General features: G+C 36.4%; 1 protein-coding gene across 2 annotated transcripts in view; it reads left to right on the forward strand.

Annotated features, from left to right (window-relative positions):
• Window positions 1-18,740, forward strand: part of PDS5B (PDS5 cohesin associated factor B) — a 182,770-nt gene that overhangs the window by 120,035 nt on the left and 43,995 nt on the right. For both annotated transcript variants that reach the window (XM_025364578.1, XM_025364579.1), the window contains exon 20: window positions 16,490-16,613. In XM_025364578.1, coding sequence (XP_025220363.1) covers window positions 16,490-16,613 — 124 coding nt within the window. The remainder of the gene's footprint in view (window positions 1-16,489; window positions 16,614-18,740) is intronic.

Consider the following 18,740-nt stretch of genomic DNA (forward strand, 5'->3'; position numbering starts at 1 on the left):
TTCCTTAGAAAGAGACTGGGAGTAAAGCTAGCTTGCAATTAAGAGTTTCAGGTATAATTTTTGTTATTCCTTTCTGTTCATGTGTACTTAATTCTAGAAACTGCTGATAAATAGAACAAAGGCATTATTATTATTTTCTTTTTTTTTGAGATGGAGCCTCACTCTGTTGCCCACACTGGGAGTGTAGTGTGGTGTGATCTCAGCTCACTGCAACCTTCGCCTCCTGGGTTCAAGCGATTCTCCTGCCTCAGCCTCCTGAGTAGCTGGGATTACAGGCACCCGCCACCACGCCCGGCTAATTTTTTGTAATGTAGAGATGGGGTTTTGCCATTTTGGCCAGGTTGGTCTTGAACTCCAGACCTCAGGTGATCTGCCTGCCTCAGCCTCCCAAAGTGCTGGGATTACAGGCATGAGCCACTGTGCCTGGCCGGCAATTATTTAAATGGTAATAGAAACATATTAAAATTTTATAACAGTAGCCTCTCTGGCAAGAGTAAGAAACCTTATTGTTTGGAACTGACTTCTTAATTTTTTTTTTGTTTGGTTTTTTGAGACGGAATCTTACTCTGTTACCTAGGTTAGAGTGCTGTGGCACAATCTTGGCTCACTGCAGCTTCTACCTCCCAGGTTCAGGTGATTCTCCTGCCTCAGCCTCCCGAGTAGCTGGAATTACAGGCATGCGCCACCACACCTGGCTAATTTTTGTATTTTTAATAGAGACAGGGCTTCACCATGTTGGCCAGGCTGGTCTCCAACTCCTGGCCTCAAGTGATCTGTCTGCTTTGGCCTTCCAAAGTGCTGGGATTACAGGCATCAGCTTCTGCGCCCGGCCCTGACGTCTAATTTTTAAGTAATCCCAGAACATAAGCTTCCCTTTGGATGGTGCTGTGGCTCTCCTAGTCAGATCAGAGATGAGTTTGGTTTTATGTATGTGTATTTCTCGCACAGACATATGTAATACCTATACATACACATTATGTATAAACTATATACAGCTGTATACCATTTGCTGAATGTCCACCTATTATACTGTCTCATTTAAACATTGTGACAATTCAGTGAAGTGCAGTTATTATCCTGGTTTTCCAAATGAGGAATCTAATGTTCAGAGGCAAATGGACCCAGGTCATATAGCTAGCAAGTGACATAGCCAGGATTTGAATTTAGGCCTGTTTGGCTCCAATGCCTATGGTGTGATACCCATTACGGCAGTTTCTTTTCTAATTAGAGCATCGACAGAGTTCAAGTTTGGCTTATTCCCTGGAGGTTTTATTATTTTCATTCTAGATTGTTTTTCCTAGTAACTTTTATATTTTAAAGAAACATGGTTTGATATATTTGTAGAACCACAAGAACAGGGTCAAAAGGTGGACATTTTGAAATGTACATGGGACATTTTAAAATGTCTTGCTTTACTGTGGAACTGAAGTATTTAAAATTATTTGATTTATATACTGAATATATTTCAGATAATTCTCATGAGGAGAATTAACTCAGCTGATACTGAATTCCTACAGTGTGCACACACTGTTCTTGATGAAATAACTCATAATAATTTCTTCCAGGAGATAAACTATATATGTAGATTTAATGTTTTATTAAATTGGGTGAGTTGATTTTGAGGAAAAATAATACAGTTAAGAGACTGTTGATTAAACTGTCTTCCCTTGAGTTCATCAAAATAATTAAAAAGAACCTAAAGAAAAATGTATCTAATAAAGCTACCGCAAACTGGACAGAATTGGCACCAGATGTGCCATTAAGACTGTACTGAATGTGAGAACACTGACAAGGGATATGTATTGGCAGTGTACTGTAAGTGTCCTATTATTTGCTAATTTAGAGGGAGGATATTGCTGTATGGACATACTTTAAGAGAAAGAAAGAGAACCTGATTTTAGCTGTACTAGGACTAAAGGAGAGGCTTTGTGGTCATAGTATTTTTCTTTAGGTCAACCTGTTTACCAGGAAGAGCAAAGTTTAGTGATGAGGTAAGACTAAGGAAAATCATGAAGGAAATATCTTTTGACCGACTTTACGGGAGCAGAAAACAATTATACGCTTGACCCATTAAATGAAAAATGATGATGAGTTATGGGGTTCCATAACGATGAGTTATATGAGTTCCATTGTGACTCAGCTTGTCTCTCATGAGTCTGACTTTCCTAAAAGTATTTAGATGTGCCAAAACTGAGGATCCTATCACAGCATGTGATGTACCCATAGCTCCAGTGACTGGTTCTTATCCTTGTAAGAGTTTTAACAAATTTGGAGATAAATTACACAGAGAAAAAGGACTTACTACCTTTAGTCCTAACTTTCATTCCCATGCTAGTTAGCCAGGTGATGAAGCAACTGTAGCCTGAGTTGGGAGCTTTTACGTTAATTTTTTAAGAGAAGTGTTCAGTCATCCGGGAGATGCTAACTATACTTTTGTTTAAATAGCAAAGCCAGAGAATTTTTCTTACTTGAAGATGAATTAACAGAATACAGATAAGCAAGTTAACAAACACAAAACCTATGTAATGATCTTAGCATTCCAAAGTAACTGATAAGCAATATTTAGAATCGAATTTTTCTGGTATCAAAAGAAAGTCTTAGTCATTTAAGCTGCCAAGGAAGGTAAACAGCAAATTACATGAGGAGAAAAAAGATAACAAAAATGAGATAATACATGAAAAAGGGCTAAGGATATTGATTATAGAATATAATTTAATATAAGTAGCAAGGGGCAGAATAAACAATATGGAAGATGGAATCAGTGAGCTAGAGATTTGGCTTGAGGAAATCTGCATAGAATATGGAGAAATTGGACAGAAAAAAATGGAGTTAAAGAGAATGAATTGCAGATAGTGAAAAACCGTAATTGACGTCTATGGAGAAGATAGTAGAATAATGGGAAATGGAAAATATTAAAGAGAATAATAATAAATTTGTTTTGAATGATTGAAAATATGAATCTGGAGATGAAGACTCATTTTTGGAAAATATACTGGTGCAGTTTGCTAAATTATCAGGGATTGCAAAGGTGATCTTGCAAATATCAAGAAAAACTAGTTAGGTCAGTGCAGTGGAAAATAATGAAGCTGGCTGACTTCTTTTCAAACCACATACAATTTCTTTTTTTTTTGAGACGGAGTCTTGCTCTGTCGCCCAGGCTGGAGTGCAGTGGCGAGATCTCCACTCACTGCAAGCTCCGTTTCCTGGGTTCACGCCATTCTCCTGCCTCAGCCTCCCGTGTAGCTGGGACTACAGGCGCCTGCCACCACGCCCGGCTAATTTTTTTTTGTATTTTTAGTAGAGACGGGGTTTCACAATGTTAGCCAGGATGGTCTCGATATCCTGACCTCGTGATCCCCCCATCTCGGCCTCCCGAAGTGCTGGGATTACAGGCTTGAGCTACCGCGCCCGGCAAACCACATACAATTTCTGAAGTTAATGATTCAACAGCTGGAGAGCTCTGATGGAAGAAACAGTATAACTAAAGAATTTCCTAGGTAGTCCTAGTTATTTTTAAGTAGGGGCAGATGAAGGATATTCTTAAGTGTACAGGACTCAGTAAACGTACCACCCCTTTTTTTAATCACGAGGTTACCGTGTCTACATAGTTGTATGCTTTTCCCTCTGGAATTCCGTTTTGTTTATGCCCTCTAAATCTGGATTTTGTTTCCTTTTTGTTTGTGTATCTCTGATTTGTCTTTGCCTTTCATTTTACTCTAATTATTTAACTTTTAGATATGGCTATGTAAATATATTTGAAAACCTGGATTTTTAAGAATGATGTAAGTAAGTTCAAGACGAGAAAAGACAAAACCCAAACAGACTATAGGTATAAAAGAAATTGAAACGTTATTCTCTAATAAAAGCACCAGTGTAAGTTGTGTCTTGAGGGAGATATTTCAAATGTATAAGAAACCAGGAATTCTAATTCTTTTAATTGTTCAGAGTATAGAAAAGAAAGCACTTATTTTCTTTACAGCCAGGATAACTAACATGAATACTAAAACCTAGTAAAAGATATCCCCCCACCCCCTAAGAAAACCCTAACACAAATCTTACTGTGATTTTTGTATAAGTAAGATATTAGTAAAAAGATAATTTAAATAATAAAATGAGAATATATTGTGGCCAGACATGGTTAATTTTAGGAGTATACAGAGAGGGTTGGTATAATATTAATAAGCCTACTGTTTATGTTTACAATTTATTATATAAGTAGGGAAAAGGGTACACAATAGATCATTTTTTATAGATGCTGAAAGGGCTTTTTTTTTTTTTTTTTTGAGACGGAGTCTCGCTCTGTTGCCCAGGCTGGAGTGGAGTGGCGCGATCTCAGTTTACTCCAAGCTCTGCCTCCTGGGTTCAGGCCATTCTCCTGCCTCAGCCTCCTGAGTAGCTGGGACTACAGGTGCTCACCACCATGCCCGGCTAATTTTTTGTATTTTTAGTAGAGATACGGTTTCACTGTGTTAGCCAGGATGGTCCCGATCTCCTGATCTTGTGATCCACCTGCCTTGGCCTCTCAAAGTACTGGGATTACAGGCATGAACCACTGTACCTGGCCAAAAAAATCAGTCTGTTTCTAATTAAATCTAATAAGATAGGAATCAGTACCTTCATAACATAATTAATCTCTCTCAAACCAATAGGCAGCATCATGTAAAACACCAGTAGCATTCCCAGTAAAAGCAGGAACAAGATGAGAAACCACACTATCTCTGCTATTGTTTAACATTGTTTTGGAAGCATTAACTGGTGTAATTATGTAAGAATATAAAATAAGAAATACAAGTGTGGGAAAGGAAGAGGCTTTCATTTTTCTTGGAAAATCCAGGAGAATCAACCGAAAAACTACTCAAAATGGAGTAGCCAAAATAAGTATGTAAAAATCCAAAATTTTTCTTATATAACCAACAGTCATTTACATTATTATGGGAGTAAACATCAGAAGACCTAGAAGTAAAGTATACAAGAAATTTGCAATGCTGTAATAATGGTGGATGGGGAGGATATAATGTTTAGCAAATAAATTGGCCAGGAAAAGTTAGGTTACCTAGTAAATAATTAACAAGCAGTTTTGAAAGGAAAATAGACTGCTTACTTTGATTTTACATATATTCCAGAAGAATCAAAGACAAATTCTTGCATTATTTTAAGTATATAGCATGGATTTGCTTTAAGTATATAACATGGATTAATCAAATTACTAGGTAACTGGTATATTTTTATAACTTCCTTGTTTGTAGAGGAAGGGACACTAATACCAAAGTCGTGAATGAAATACTGAGGGATTGGATTATCATTATTATTACTATTATTGTTTTGTTGAGAAAGGGTCTTGCTCTGTCACCCAGACTGGAGTGCAGTGGCTCAATCATGGCTCACTGCAGCCTCAGCCTCCAGGGCTCAATCAGTCCCCCGACCTCAGCCTCCCAAGTAGTTGTGTCTACAGACACATGCCACCATGCGTGTCTAAATTTTGTATTTTTTGTTGAGACAGGGTTTTGCCATGTTGCCCACGCTGGTCTTGATCTCCTGGGCTCAGGTGATCTGTCTAGCTTGGCCTCCCAAAGTGTTGGGATTACAGGCATGAGCCACCGTGCCTGGCCTGGATTGTATTATTTTGTTAAAATTCATTTGTTGCAAAAGATATCTATGGGTTACCCCCCACCCCCAGCCCCTGCCCCACCATGTATGGTATGGTTCTAGGTGTACGGTACTGTTCTAGGTGTTGAGGATATTGTAATAAAGAGGACAGGCTAAGTCTCTGCTTTATATTTTAGTGGAGGTGAGGAACCACTATTTAGATAAAAGCCAAAATCATGAAATAAGTTGGAAACACAAATTATATACTGGAGGACTATTTTCAGTAAATATTAATTAGAAAAGGTTAATACCTGCAATGTATAAATGTATAAAGACTCTTTTTTTTTTCTTTTCTTTTTGAGACAGGGTTTTACTCTGTCTCCCAGGCTGGAGTGTAGTGGCATGATCTCTTGGCTCACTGCACCTCTGCCTCCCAGGTTCAAGCAATTTTTGTGCCTCAGCCACCCGAATAGCTGGGATTACAGGCATGTGCCACCATCCCTGGCAATTTTTTTTGTTTGTATTTTTAGTAGAGACCAGATTTTGCCATGTAGGCCGGGCTGGTTTCGATCTCCTGGCCTTAAGTGATCTGACTGTGTTGGCCTCCCAAAGTGTTGGGATTACAGGCATGAGCCACCGTGCCCAGCTGCAATGTATTATATAAAGATTCTTAATGAAGGAATAACAAATATAAGCCTCATAGAATACTAGCAAAGAGAATGAACAGGAAGTTTATAAGCAGGAAGTCCTGTCAGCCTTCGAAATCATGAAAAGATGCTTATGTAATCAAGGAAATACAAATAAAAGCAATTATGTGATGCAACCAGTGTTGGCATTCCAACAATGCTCTCTTGGGAGTATAAAATGATGCTATGCTTCTAGATTTGTAATGTGGTAATATATGCAAACTTAAAATCTGTATAGTTTTTGACTCTGCACTTTCAGGAACTTATCCCAGAGATAATTAGAAAAGATGTGCACATAATCTATCATATAGTTCAGGGTTCAGTCAGAGAAACAAACTATACTAGGTATAAAGTCATGTACTGCGTAATGGTATGTTGGTTAATGATACACCAGATATATATGGTGGTCTTGTAAGATTATAAAGGAACTGCACTATACAGCGGTACAACTTTTATCTTTGATACCATATTTTTTCAGTACCTTTTCTATGTTTAGATATACAAATATTTACCACTGTGTTATAATTGCATATAGTATTCAGTACAGTAGCATGTTGTACAAGTTTGTAGTCTAGGAGCAATAGGTCATACCATATAGACTAGGTGTGTAGTAGGCTATACTATCTAGTAAGTATACTCTATTGATGTTCTCACAACAATGAAATCATCCAGTGATGCGTTTCTCAGATTGTATCCCTATTGTTAAGTGAGGCATGACTGTATTTTAAACAAATTAATACAGATGTTTAAAGGACAAAAGAGAAAAGAGTTGCATTGGTAATCCAGAGATACAAATTGGTGGAAGCAGCTAGTAGCTCTAGAGCTGGTGGGATAATTGGGAAGAAGTAGTGTTAAGAGGTGGAGGAGCCCTGCCAGTTTCACCCAACACACTGCCAAAGTATGGTGTGGCCTGGCTATTGCTGGGGAGCAGTGAAACTACTGCTCAGAATGCCTTAAGAAGCTCTAGTGCCTTGTAGTGGAAGAAATTAATAGGAAACCAGCTCTTTGCAGATTTACAGCTTCAGGATCTCTGAGCAGATTATGAAAGGGTAGGTTTAAAGCTCAGAGACAGTATGTAAACAACCAGCACAGGGATATTCATGGTATTGTGGTTAAGGTGTTTATAAAAACTTTTAAATCTAAAATGCTTATCAGTATGAGATTAGTTTTGGTATAGCCATATACTATACATGCACTAAGAGCTATGTGACTGTTAAAAAGAATAGTGCTTAGCAATATTTGACAAATGAGGTTCTACACACATTGTTGGTTTAAAAAACAATGTTTCGAAGTACTGTGTATTTTATATCCTCACTTATTAATGTCTGTATAATAATATGTCTAGAGAAATTTTAGGAGTGTTCATCAAAGTGTTGACAGTATTGTTTCAGGGTAGTGAAATGCTGAGTTTTTTCTTCAGGGTTTTCATGTATTTTTCAGTTTGAATGTATTTTTCATTTTCTATGTTGGTATGATTGTTATCAAGGAAAAAACTTGAAGGAAGAAAGTCAATTTAATGAGGGAATAAGAAATTCATTTTAATAGGAAAAGCAGTCAGCATGGGTGGTTATTTATTTTCATTGACTTAGTACTGCAGAATTCTTAAGATTTTTTTTTTGTGTGTTCATTGTTTCAGTTTGTTTTCTGTTAAAGTAACTGAGTATGTAAAACATTGGATGAGCTAAAATTTCACATAACTATCTTTAACAGTCTCAGCTAAAGTTGCTGCTAGTGTGAACAATAATTTTTCTCTTGATTATTGGGGAAAGATTATAGGTGTTTGCATTATCAAGTGAGAAGATAGATCTTGTCTATGAAGTTTAGTTACTGAAGTAACCACAGAATAATAATCTTTTATTTCACAAAGAAACCACAAAACATAGACTAAAAGACTAGTGTTTTAGTTACACTATTTTTTTCTCCACGTTTTATTATTGAAAATTTCAAACATACACAGAAATAGAGAACACAAATCCCCATGTATTCACCAACCAGCCTTAACAATGAATAAACTTACAGCCAGCTTTATTTTTTCTGTGCCTCCACACACTCCCTTGTTCCTCTTATATTTGAAGGCAAATCCCAGATATTGTCATTTCATCTATATATCTTTATCCCAAACGCAGTTAACACTAATAACTTAATATCCAGTTGGTTTTCTCAAAAAATGTGTTTTTGTTGTTGTTGTTGTTGTTTGTGTCAGGGTCTCGCGCTGTTGCCTAGGCTGGAGTGCAGTAGTGAGATTGTAGCTCACTGTGGCCTTGAAGTGCCTGGGCTCATGTGACCCTCCCACCTCAGCCTCTCAGTAGTTGGAACCACAGACGCCACACCCGGCTACTTTTTTTTTTTTTTTTTTTTTTTTTTAAACTTTTTGTAGAGATAGAGTCTCTCATTATGTTGCCCAGACTGGTCTCAAATTCCTGGGCTCAAGCCATCCTTCCTCCTCAAAAATGGTTTGTTTGATTCAGGATGCAAGTAAGATTTATACATTGTGATTGGTTGCTGTGTCTTTTAAGTATCTTGTTTCTTGTGGGCTTTCTCTCCAGCTCTCACTCTGCTTGCAGTAGGAATCAGGTTGTTTCTCTTGAAGGGTTATCCATAGACTGATTTTTGCTAATTGTATCCCTTAGACATAATTTGATAGGTTCTTCTTTGTTGTTTGTTTTGATTTTTTGCGACAGGGTCTTGCTCTGTTGCCCAGGCTAGAGTGCGGTGGTGCGATCACAGCTCACTGCAGCCTCGACCTCCTGGTTCAAGCAGTCCTCCCACCCAGCCTCATGAGTAGCTGGGACTACAGGCACATGTTACCATGCCTGCCTTATTTTTATGTTGGTTTGTAGAGACAGAGTTTTACCTTGTTGCCCAGTCTGGTCTCAAACTCTTGGGCTCCAGCAATCTGTCCACCTCAGCCTTCCACAGTTCTGGGATTACAGGTGTGAGCCACTGTGCCTGGCCATATTTCTTTATTTTTTCTAAAATGGTGATTGAATCCAGAGACCTGATTGGATTCTGGTTCAACTTTTCTATTTTTACAGGACTATTTTATAAGATTGATATGCTTTCCTGTCAGGAGGCTCATAATAGCTGGCCATCTCTCTATGATGTTTGCAGCTGTTGATATTAGTAATCAGTCTTGATATTCTTATTGTCATTCTTCTTCACTTCCTAGCTGAATGCTTTTGTAAAAAGGAAATTCTTATCGATTCTTTGGTTTCCCAGTGTTGTATTTGTTTAGGAAAGGCAGGATAAATGCTTGATTTTTTGAATGTAATTTAGTAATATTCAAAATAAAGAGGACTAGTGTACTCCAGAGGTGACCAGTTGAGTGTTGTTTTTAAAAAAATCATAATGAGTTTACACATATTTGTGTTTCAGTCAGTTATAGTGATCGCATGCTTTGATGCCCAGATTATCCTGTGTAAAATCTTGGAAGCCTCTTCAGGTTAGTCCATGAGTCCTTTGGAACAATCCCAATAATCTCTGTAATTTCTTTGCTATCTTGTATGACAAGATATTCTAGGACCATCTTGTACTTGTTCTGCCCCAGACCTGGAATTGGCCAATTCTCCGAGGGGCTCTGGTTCCTTTTAATGGGAATGGTATTAAGAAATCACAACACAAGTCCTGTGGGTACTAATTGCTAATGTATAAATCATGACTCTATGATAATTCAGTAGACATAGCTTTTTTGAAAGATGAAATTCATGTTTGTTTATACCGATTCTTCCAGTTCAAATTTAGGATTACATGGTTTTTACTGAACTTCAGTTTTACATTTGTATCTCTTTTTTCCCCTCATGGCACAGGATAATAACTCTGTAATATTACATAATAACTCAAGTGCTTTATCCCATAATATGTCCATAGCAGTCTCATAGTAGCAGTAGCACCACCAATATGATTCCTAAAAGTAGTTGTTTACTTTTTTAGCTAGTTCTCTTTTTTATTTGGTGTGTATCATATTAGAGATCTGCAGTCAAATTCCTGTTTTAAAGCTATTTGGAATAATTATTCTTTGGATGGTTATGCTATCACATGGATACATACCCTTGTTCATTTGTTTCATTTTTTTTGAAAGGTTGCTCTTTTAAAATTTAATGTATTTTTTAATTATATGAAATGTTAAATGGTTTAAAAATATCTAAAGGAAGCAAGGTAAATTTCAGAAGTCTAGCATCTGTTCGTCAAACCTCTAACCTATTGCCTTTCTTGCCCATAGATTAAAAAAAAAAGCCCCCTTCCATGCACATATCTGTCTGCATATGTATATGTACGCACATTTGATAAATGAGTAAGATAAACTATATACACGTTTCTTCACCTTTTTTCTCTTTAATGGCATGGACTGGCAGTTATCCCATTTAAATATAGAGAGGTCCTCGTTTATTATGTGGCTGTATCATAATTTATTTAACCAGTTCATAATTTATGGACATTGGGTTGTTTTCGTTATTACAGTCTTGCAGTGAGTAGCTTTGTATTTGCGCCTTTTGTGTTTTTTGACAGTTGTCTTTGGGAGCAATTCTTAGAAATAGAAGAGTAAATGCATGTACAATTTTGCTAGCTGTTCCTGTGTTCCTATCCATAATGGTTACACGACTTTGCATTCTCACAGCAGTATATGAGAGTGTCTGCTTCCCTACAGCCTTGCCAATAAACAATGTTGTCATGAAATACGTCTCTTCCTAACTCTGGTTATCTTCCTTGTTCTGCAGGCTTTTGTGTCTGAGAATAGTGTAGCCATTTGTACTTTTCTTTGGTCCTAGTGTTTGTAAGGCATATGTTTTCCCTTTTTTTTTTTTTTCTTTCCATTTTTAGTCTTCCTGGGACTTAATATTTAAAGTGAGTTTCTTGGCCGGCCGTGGTGACTCACACTTGTAAATCTCAGTGCTTTGAGAATCTGAGATGGGAGGATCACTTGAGCCCGGGAGTTTCAGGCTGCAGTGAGCGATGATTGTACCACTGCATTCCAGCCTGGGCAATAGAGCAAGACCCTTTAAAAAAAAAGTTTATTTATTTATTTATTTTTAAATAAATGTCCTAGTTGTCTTTCTATTGTTTTTTGTTTCCTTGTTTGCTTTTATTTTGGTTGTTTTGAATCCAATTTGACAAACTGTTTCAATGGGAGTGCTTAGAGCATTTACACTTACTGTAATTATTGATATGGTGGGGTTTAAATCTGCCATCTTGATAGTTTTCCTCTTTTCTGTGTTCTTTATGTCTGCTTTTCTTGAGATTAATCAAGTATTATGATTTTATCTTTACTATTGGTTTATCTACATCCAATAGAATTATACTAATGTGTAAAAACTTTACAGCACTATACTTCCATGCCCATTTCCTCCAGTCTTTTAAGTTTTGTTGTCTTATGTTTTGTTTTTATATGTGTTATAAATCCCATAATATGTTTTTGATATTTTTACTCTAGTATATCTTAGGTTAATAATGACAAATTTCTTTTACACACATAATAACCATTTCTGTCACTTTTCATTTGTTGGATGTCTATTCATATTTTCATCTGGTATCACTTTTCTTCTGGAAGAACTCTTTAATATTTCTTGTTGTATAGTTCTCTTCATAGTGAATTTTGTAGTGAATTCTGCTTGTAGTGAATTTTTTTGGTCTGAAAAAGTCTTTATTTTTCCCTCATTTTTAAAAGATAATTTTACTTGGAATAGAATTTTAGGTTGACAGTTATTTTCATTTAGTATTTAAAAGATGCCACTCCATTATCTTCTGGATTGAAGATTCTGATGAAAAGTGTTATATCACTCCTTGTTTCTCTGTTTTTTGCACTGCTTTTAAGATTTTCCTATTTTTCACTAATTTTTAACCATATGAATAATAACGTACCTTGAAATGGTTTATCTTTTTTCTGCTTTAGGTTTATTGAGATTCTTGGATCTCTAAGTTTATTTTAATCAGATTGGGAAAAAAATTGGCCATTATTACTTTGAATACTTTTTTTTTTTCCTATTCTCTCCATCTGCCTTCTTGTTTTCTGGGACTCCAATTACAAGTATTTTTGACTGCTTGATACTGTCTTATAGATCACAGCTGCTGTGTTACTATTTTTTTCTTGCCCTTTTTTCTCTCTCATTTTATTTTGATAGTTTCTATTGCTATGTCTTCAAGTTCACTGATACTTTTCTTTTGCAGTGTGTAATCTGCTTTTAATTCCATCAGTTTATTTTCCATTTCTATTGTATTTCTTGTATTTAGTAATTCTATTTGTGTTCTTTTTAAATATTTTTATATATATTTATATTTTGTATTTTTCATTTCTAGCACTGCGTTCCTGGTTTACTCTACCTTCTTGAGTCTGTGTAGCATAGTGTTTTTTTGTAACAGCTGTTTCAGTGTCTACCCTAATTCCATCACTTATGGTCGTTTCTGGGTCTATTTCTATTGAGTACTTTTTCTCCTGTTTGTATATTATAAGGGCTTTCTAGTATGACTGGTGGGAATGAGTAATTACCCGCCCTGTTTGTGTTGAGGGAATTTTTTGTTCTACTGTTTTCCGTGGTCCTTTTTCTGGTCTCAGGTAGTTTTTCCTCCTAACATGAGTGAGGATCGTTATCTAACCAAAGACTCAGGGATAGCCTCTGCAGATTAGCAGAGCTCATGCTGCCTTTCCCTTTGTAACTCCTTCCTTTCTGGTATTGTGCTCTAGAAATCAGAGCTTCCTTGGCTTCCCTGAACTCTCATCTTTATCTCCCTCAACCCAGGCTCTATTTGGGTCACTTGTACTACAGCCTGGAAACTACTTAATACTTCCATGCAATAAGCTGGGCAGGTGTAAAACTCTTCTGGTTTGTTTCTCATTTATCAGGGATCACATTTCTCTGCTGCCTGTTCCCTAGTGTCTGAAACCTTTAGCATATTTATCTCTTCTGGGCGTTTAAGGCAGGAGAGTAAATAGTCTTAGTTACACCATTGTAATCTGAAGCGGAAGTCCTCTTGTTACAATTTTTTTTAAAATGTGTGACGGTAAACAGTTTTTCATACATTTTAGGGTAATTTGTATGTCTTTTTAAAAACAGTTAAGCTTTAAGTTCTGAGATACATGTGCAGAACTTGGAGATACATGTGGAGGTTTGTAACATAGGTATACATGTGCCATGATGGTTTGCTGCACCCATCAACCTGTCATCTAGGTTTTAAGCCCCACATGCATTAGATATTTGTCCTAATGCTCTCCCTCCTCTTGCCCCCGACCCCATGGCAGGCCCCGGTGTGTGATGTTCCCTTCCCTATGTCCATGTGTTCTCATTGTTCAACTCCCACTTATGAGTGAGAACATGTGTTGTTTGGTTTTCTGTTCCTGTGTTAGTTTGCTGAGAATGATGGTTTCCATCTTCATCCATGTCCCTGCAAAGGACATGAACTCATTCTTTTTTGTGGTTGCATAGTATTCCATGGTGTATATGTGCCACATTTTCTTTATCCAGTCTTTCAATGATGGGCATTTGGGTTGATTCCAAGTCTTTGCTATTGTGAATAGTGCTGCAGTAAACATATGAGTGCATATGTCTTTATAGTAGAATGATTTATAATCCTTTGGGTATATACGCAGTAATGGGATTGCTGGGTCAAATTGGTATTTCTAGTTCCAGATCCTTGAGGAATCACCACACTGTCTTCCACAATGGTTGAATTAATTTATGCTCCCACCAACAGTGTAAAAGCGTTCCTATTTCTCCACATCCTCTCCAACAGCATCTGTTGTTTCCTGACTTTTTAATGATCGCAGTTCTAACTGATGTGAAATGGTATCTCATTGTGGTTTTGATGTGCATTTCTCTAATGACCAGTGATGGTGGGCTTTTTTTCGTGTTTGTTGGCCACATAAATGTCTTCTTTTGAGAAGTGTCTATTCATATCCTTCACCCACTTTTTGATGGAGTTGTTTGTTTTTTTCTTTGTAAATTTGTTTAAGTTCCTTGTAGATTCTGGATATTAGCCCTTTGTCAGATGGATAGAGTGCAAAAACTTTCTCCCATTCTGTAGGTTGCTGTTGACTCTGATGATAAGTTTCTTTTGCTGTGCAGAAGCTCTTTAGTTTAATTAGATCCCATATGTCAATTTTGGCTTTTGTTGCCATTGCTTTTGGTGTTTTAGTCATGAAGTCTTTGCCCATGCCTATGACCTGAATGGTTTTACCTAGGTTTTCTTCTAGGGTTTTTATGGTTTTCGGTTTTCCACTTAAGTCTTTAATCCATCTTGAGTTAATTTTTGTGTAAGGTATAAGGAACGAGTCAAGTTTCAGTTTTCTTCATACGGCTAGCCTGTTTTCCCAGCAACCTTTATTAAATAGGGAATCCTTTCCCCATTGCTTGTTTTTGTCAGGTTTGTCAAAGAACAGATGGTTGTAGATGTGTAGTGTTATTTCTGAGGCCTCTGTGCTGTTCTATTGGTCTGTATATCTGTTTTGGTGCCAGTACCATGCTTTTTTGGTTACTGTAGCCTTGTAGTATAGTCTGAAGTCAGGTAGCGTGATGCCTCCAGCTTTGTTCTTTTGGTTTAGGATTGTCTTGGCTATCTGGGCTCTTTTTTGGTTCCATATGAAATTTAAAGTAGTTTTTTCTAGTTTTGTGAAGAAAGTCAGTGGTGGCTTGATGGGAATAGCATTGAATCTATAAATTATTTTGGGCAGTATGGCCATTTTCATGATACTGGTTCTTCCTGTTCATGAGCATGGAATGGTTTTCCGTTTGTTTGTGTCATCTTTTATTTCCTTGAGCAGTGGTTTGTTGTTCTCCTTGAAGAGGTCCTTCACGTCCCTTGTGAGTTGTATTCCTAGGTATTTTATTCTCTTTGCAGCAATTGTGAATGGGAGGTCACTCATGATTTGGCTCTCTGTCTTTTATTGGTGTATAGGAATGCTTGTGATTTTTGCACATTGATTTTGTATCCTGAGACTTTGTTGAAGTTGTTTCTCAGCTTAAGTAGTCTTTGGCTGAGACGATGGGGTTTTCTAAATATACAATCATGTCATCTGCAAAGAGTGACTATTTGACTTCCTGTTTTCCTACTTGAATACCCTTTATTTCTTTCTCTTGCCTGACTGCCCTGGCCAGAACTTCCAATACCGTGTTGAATAGGAGTAGTGAGAGAGGGCATCTTTGTCTTGTGCTGGTTTGCAAAGGGAATGCTTCCAACTTTTGCCCACTCAGTATAATATTAAAGAACGTTTTACCTTTTTCTATCTAGCGTGTTTTTCTGTGTTTTTGTTGGTCTTTTCATTCTCCATTTTTAGGCCTTTACATGTTAGGAATATATTTCTTTTAATTATACTTCACCTTTAGTATCTTTTGTGAGACTCTACTCTTAGTGTGATAAGCACTGGGTTGGTATTAGGCAATGAGGAAGATATGGAAGTTTCTTTTGCCTTGAGATGTTTGTATAATAGTTTAAGAGCTCCTTTATTCATTTTTCATTTTAAATGTTTGAGTTATAAAATAATACGATGCATGAATGTTCTTCCAGGTGGCTGCATGACTTATTCAGTACCTCCCTCAGAACTCTGCTCACATGTTTCTTTATCAGGGAGATCTTCTGTTTAAAATTGTAATTCTCTTATACCTCCCTCCCTGTTTCCTATTTCTATCCTCCATCTTTAAAAAAATTTTTCTCTGTAGCAGTTCTCACAGTTTAACATAACATATATTTTGTTAATTTATCTTGTCCCTAAAATGCTAGTAGCATTAGGTTAAATATTGGAGCCTTTTACTAGTCCCTGTCATGTAATATTGCTTAATAAGCATTGTTTAATCAGATTTTCCTTTTTGTGGCTTGCCCTGGCACAAAATGAAAGGTGAATTGGAAGAGGCAGAGACTTGAGAAAGAAGAGACTGTCAGTTTTGTACATGTGTAAGGTGGCAGAAACTTAGTTGGAATGATAGCAGTAAGAATAAAAAGAGAAAGGCCTGTTGGAAGCGACATTAACAGGAGAGTGTGGGTCACCAGCCTTGTTAGTGTTTGCTATTGGTAAATAAAAAGTAAAAAACACCACATTTGTATTTGGATTATGTTTTTGATATAAATATTTATAAAGCAAAATCATAGGCTTTTGAAAGTGAGTTTGAGTAAATCTTGGTGACTTTTTCTGTCCTTGTAAATCATTACTTAAAAATACAAATATTAAAGTATCTAGCAGAAGTCTTGTTGATTTTTCTGGTTTATTGTTTTTCTTTGATTTTTTTTTTTTATAGAGCCTTGCTTCCTGTTCTACATCACAAATCTAAAAAAGGACCCCCCCGTCAAGCCAAATATGCCATTCATTGTATCCATGCGATATTTTCTAGTAAAGAGACCCAGTTTGCACAGATATTTGAGGTAATGAGAAAAAAATTTTCTTGTTTGTTTCATATGTCATAGTTACAAAACAAATATTGATGATTTAATGGAATGTTCCCATTTGGTGATGCATCATTTTGTAATATATTTTCAGAGTTTGAATCAGTAAAATCAACATTGATATATGTTAAAATATGAAAATATCTCAGTATTCAAAAGTTTAATGATAACTCAGATTCAGAAATCAAGCATTGTATATTTTTGTACATTGGTTTATATGTTTGTATTTGGAGACTATTTTTTGTTAACAGGTAATTACATATAAAATCATAGTTACAGATAGTAGGTAACAGGTGATTATTCTCTCAATTTATAGGATCAAAAAATTTGAATTCTGTTTGAGAAACTATTGAAGTGTAAGGTTTTGTAAATCAGTAATAATTGTTAATGTAAAGTAAGTTTATACTTTTATAACTGACCTAATTTTGTCAGATATAAAGTGTCTTTTCAATATATATTTTATATTATTTTACCCACATTTTACCACATTACTTTACCCAGGCATTGCAATTTTATTGCTGCCTATTGTAATTAGGACCTAATGCTAACATTACTATTGCAAATAAAAGCTAAGCAGAAAATTCATAAAATCCTACTTTGTAATTTTAGTTCAAGAGCCTTGAGTAAAGCCAAAACAATTTAGAAATTATCTGACGCTCCTTACCATAAGTACTTCGACTTAATATCTTTGTTTTAGAAACTCTTGTGGTACTTTTGTCATATTTTCATGTATTATGTTAAAGACCTGAAGGAGAAAGAAAAGTAGTTTATCTTCCAAACACCATCTTTCTTTTAGATAGCAGAAAGTTTAGTTTTTGTGTATTTGGGGATGGAGATATTTTCTGTAGTCTGTGTTTGTATATGAGAATGGCTTCAATAAATTGATGTTAATTTATAGGAAAGTTTTTTTTTGTTGTTGTTATTGGTTGCTCTCCTTTTCCTTTCAATGGTGATGAGAGAAACACTGATAGAAGCTGAATTTCAGAGTAGTTTTGTTTTCATTTTGATATTGTATCTGCTGTTTTATCTTTACAAGAACCTCTATAGTCCTATTACTATGTAACGTGGTTGGCTGGCTTCCTGAAAAAAGGTTTAAGAGAAATATCTGGCATTTTTGAGGTTCCACTAATCTAGGGCCTGGCCATTAATTTTGCTTTTTAGAAATGGTTTTGTTATGGAAAATTATCAAACTTATAGTAAGCTAATTGAAAAAACTATACTGTGATATTTTTGTATATAATATGGACGATAGGCTTGCAAGATGTGCAGTGGAAGTACTGAGGGAAGTCTTGAATAGCAAGAAGTAGACTCCTTTAAATGTATTTTTTGACTAAATGAAGCCTCATATTGCCCTAAGTTGTTGGGAAAGAACAGTTTTGTATTGCCTTTCAAGCCTACAATTCTTAGTGTTCTGTGTGGGAGAATAGAGCACCAGTTTTTCATTAAAATGTGGCATTAAAATGTCTAATAGAAAATATATTCACCTGCTTCAAAATCAGAAGGATGCAAAAAAGAATATACAGTGAAAAGTTCCCCCACCCATGTATCCCCAGCCACTTAGTTTCCTTTCCCAGAGGCAGAGCCATTGTTACTAGTTTCTAAATGTACTTTTCCAGATATATTTTACTCATATACAAGTAAGGGCATATAAATATGCACATGCACACACATATTTTGTTTCCCCTTTCTCTATGCCAATGGCATATTTTAGTCACCCTTCTGATTTCAAAAACTAAAACACACACACACACACACACACACACACACACACACACACACACACGTTGTTTGTTTTGTTTTCTTTCTTTTTTTTTTTTTCCTGAAGTGGCGTTTTGCTCTGTCATCCAGGCTGGAGTACAGTGGCGTGATCTCTGCTCACTTTAACCTCCACCTTTCTTGTTCAAGCGATTTTCCTGCCTCAGCCTCCTGAGTAGCTGGGACTACAGGCATATGCCCCAAGCCTGGCTAATTTTTGTATTTTTAGTGGAGACGGGGTTCCACCATGTTGGAACTCCTGTGGAACATCTGACCTCAGGTGATCCACCTGCCTTGGCCTCCCAAAGTGCTGGGATTACAGGTGTGAGTCACTGCGCCCAGCCTTAACAA

Source organism: Theropithecus gelada, chromosome 17 (assembly GCF_003255815.1).
Source record: "Theropithecus gelada isolate Dixy chromosome 17, Tgel_1.0, whole genome shotgun sequence".
NCBI classification, from domain to species: Eukaryota; Metazoa; Chordata; class Mammalia; order Primates; family Cercopithecidae; genus Theropithecus; species Theropithecus gelada.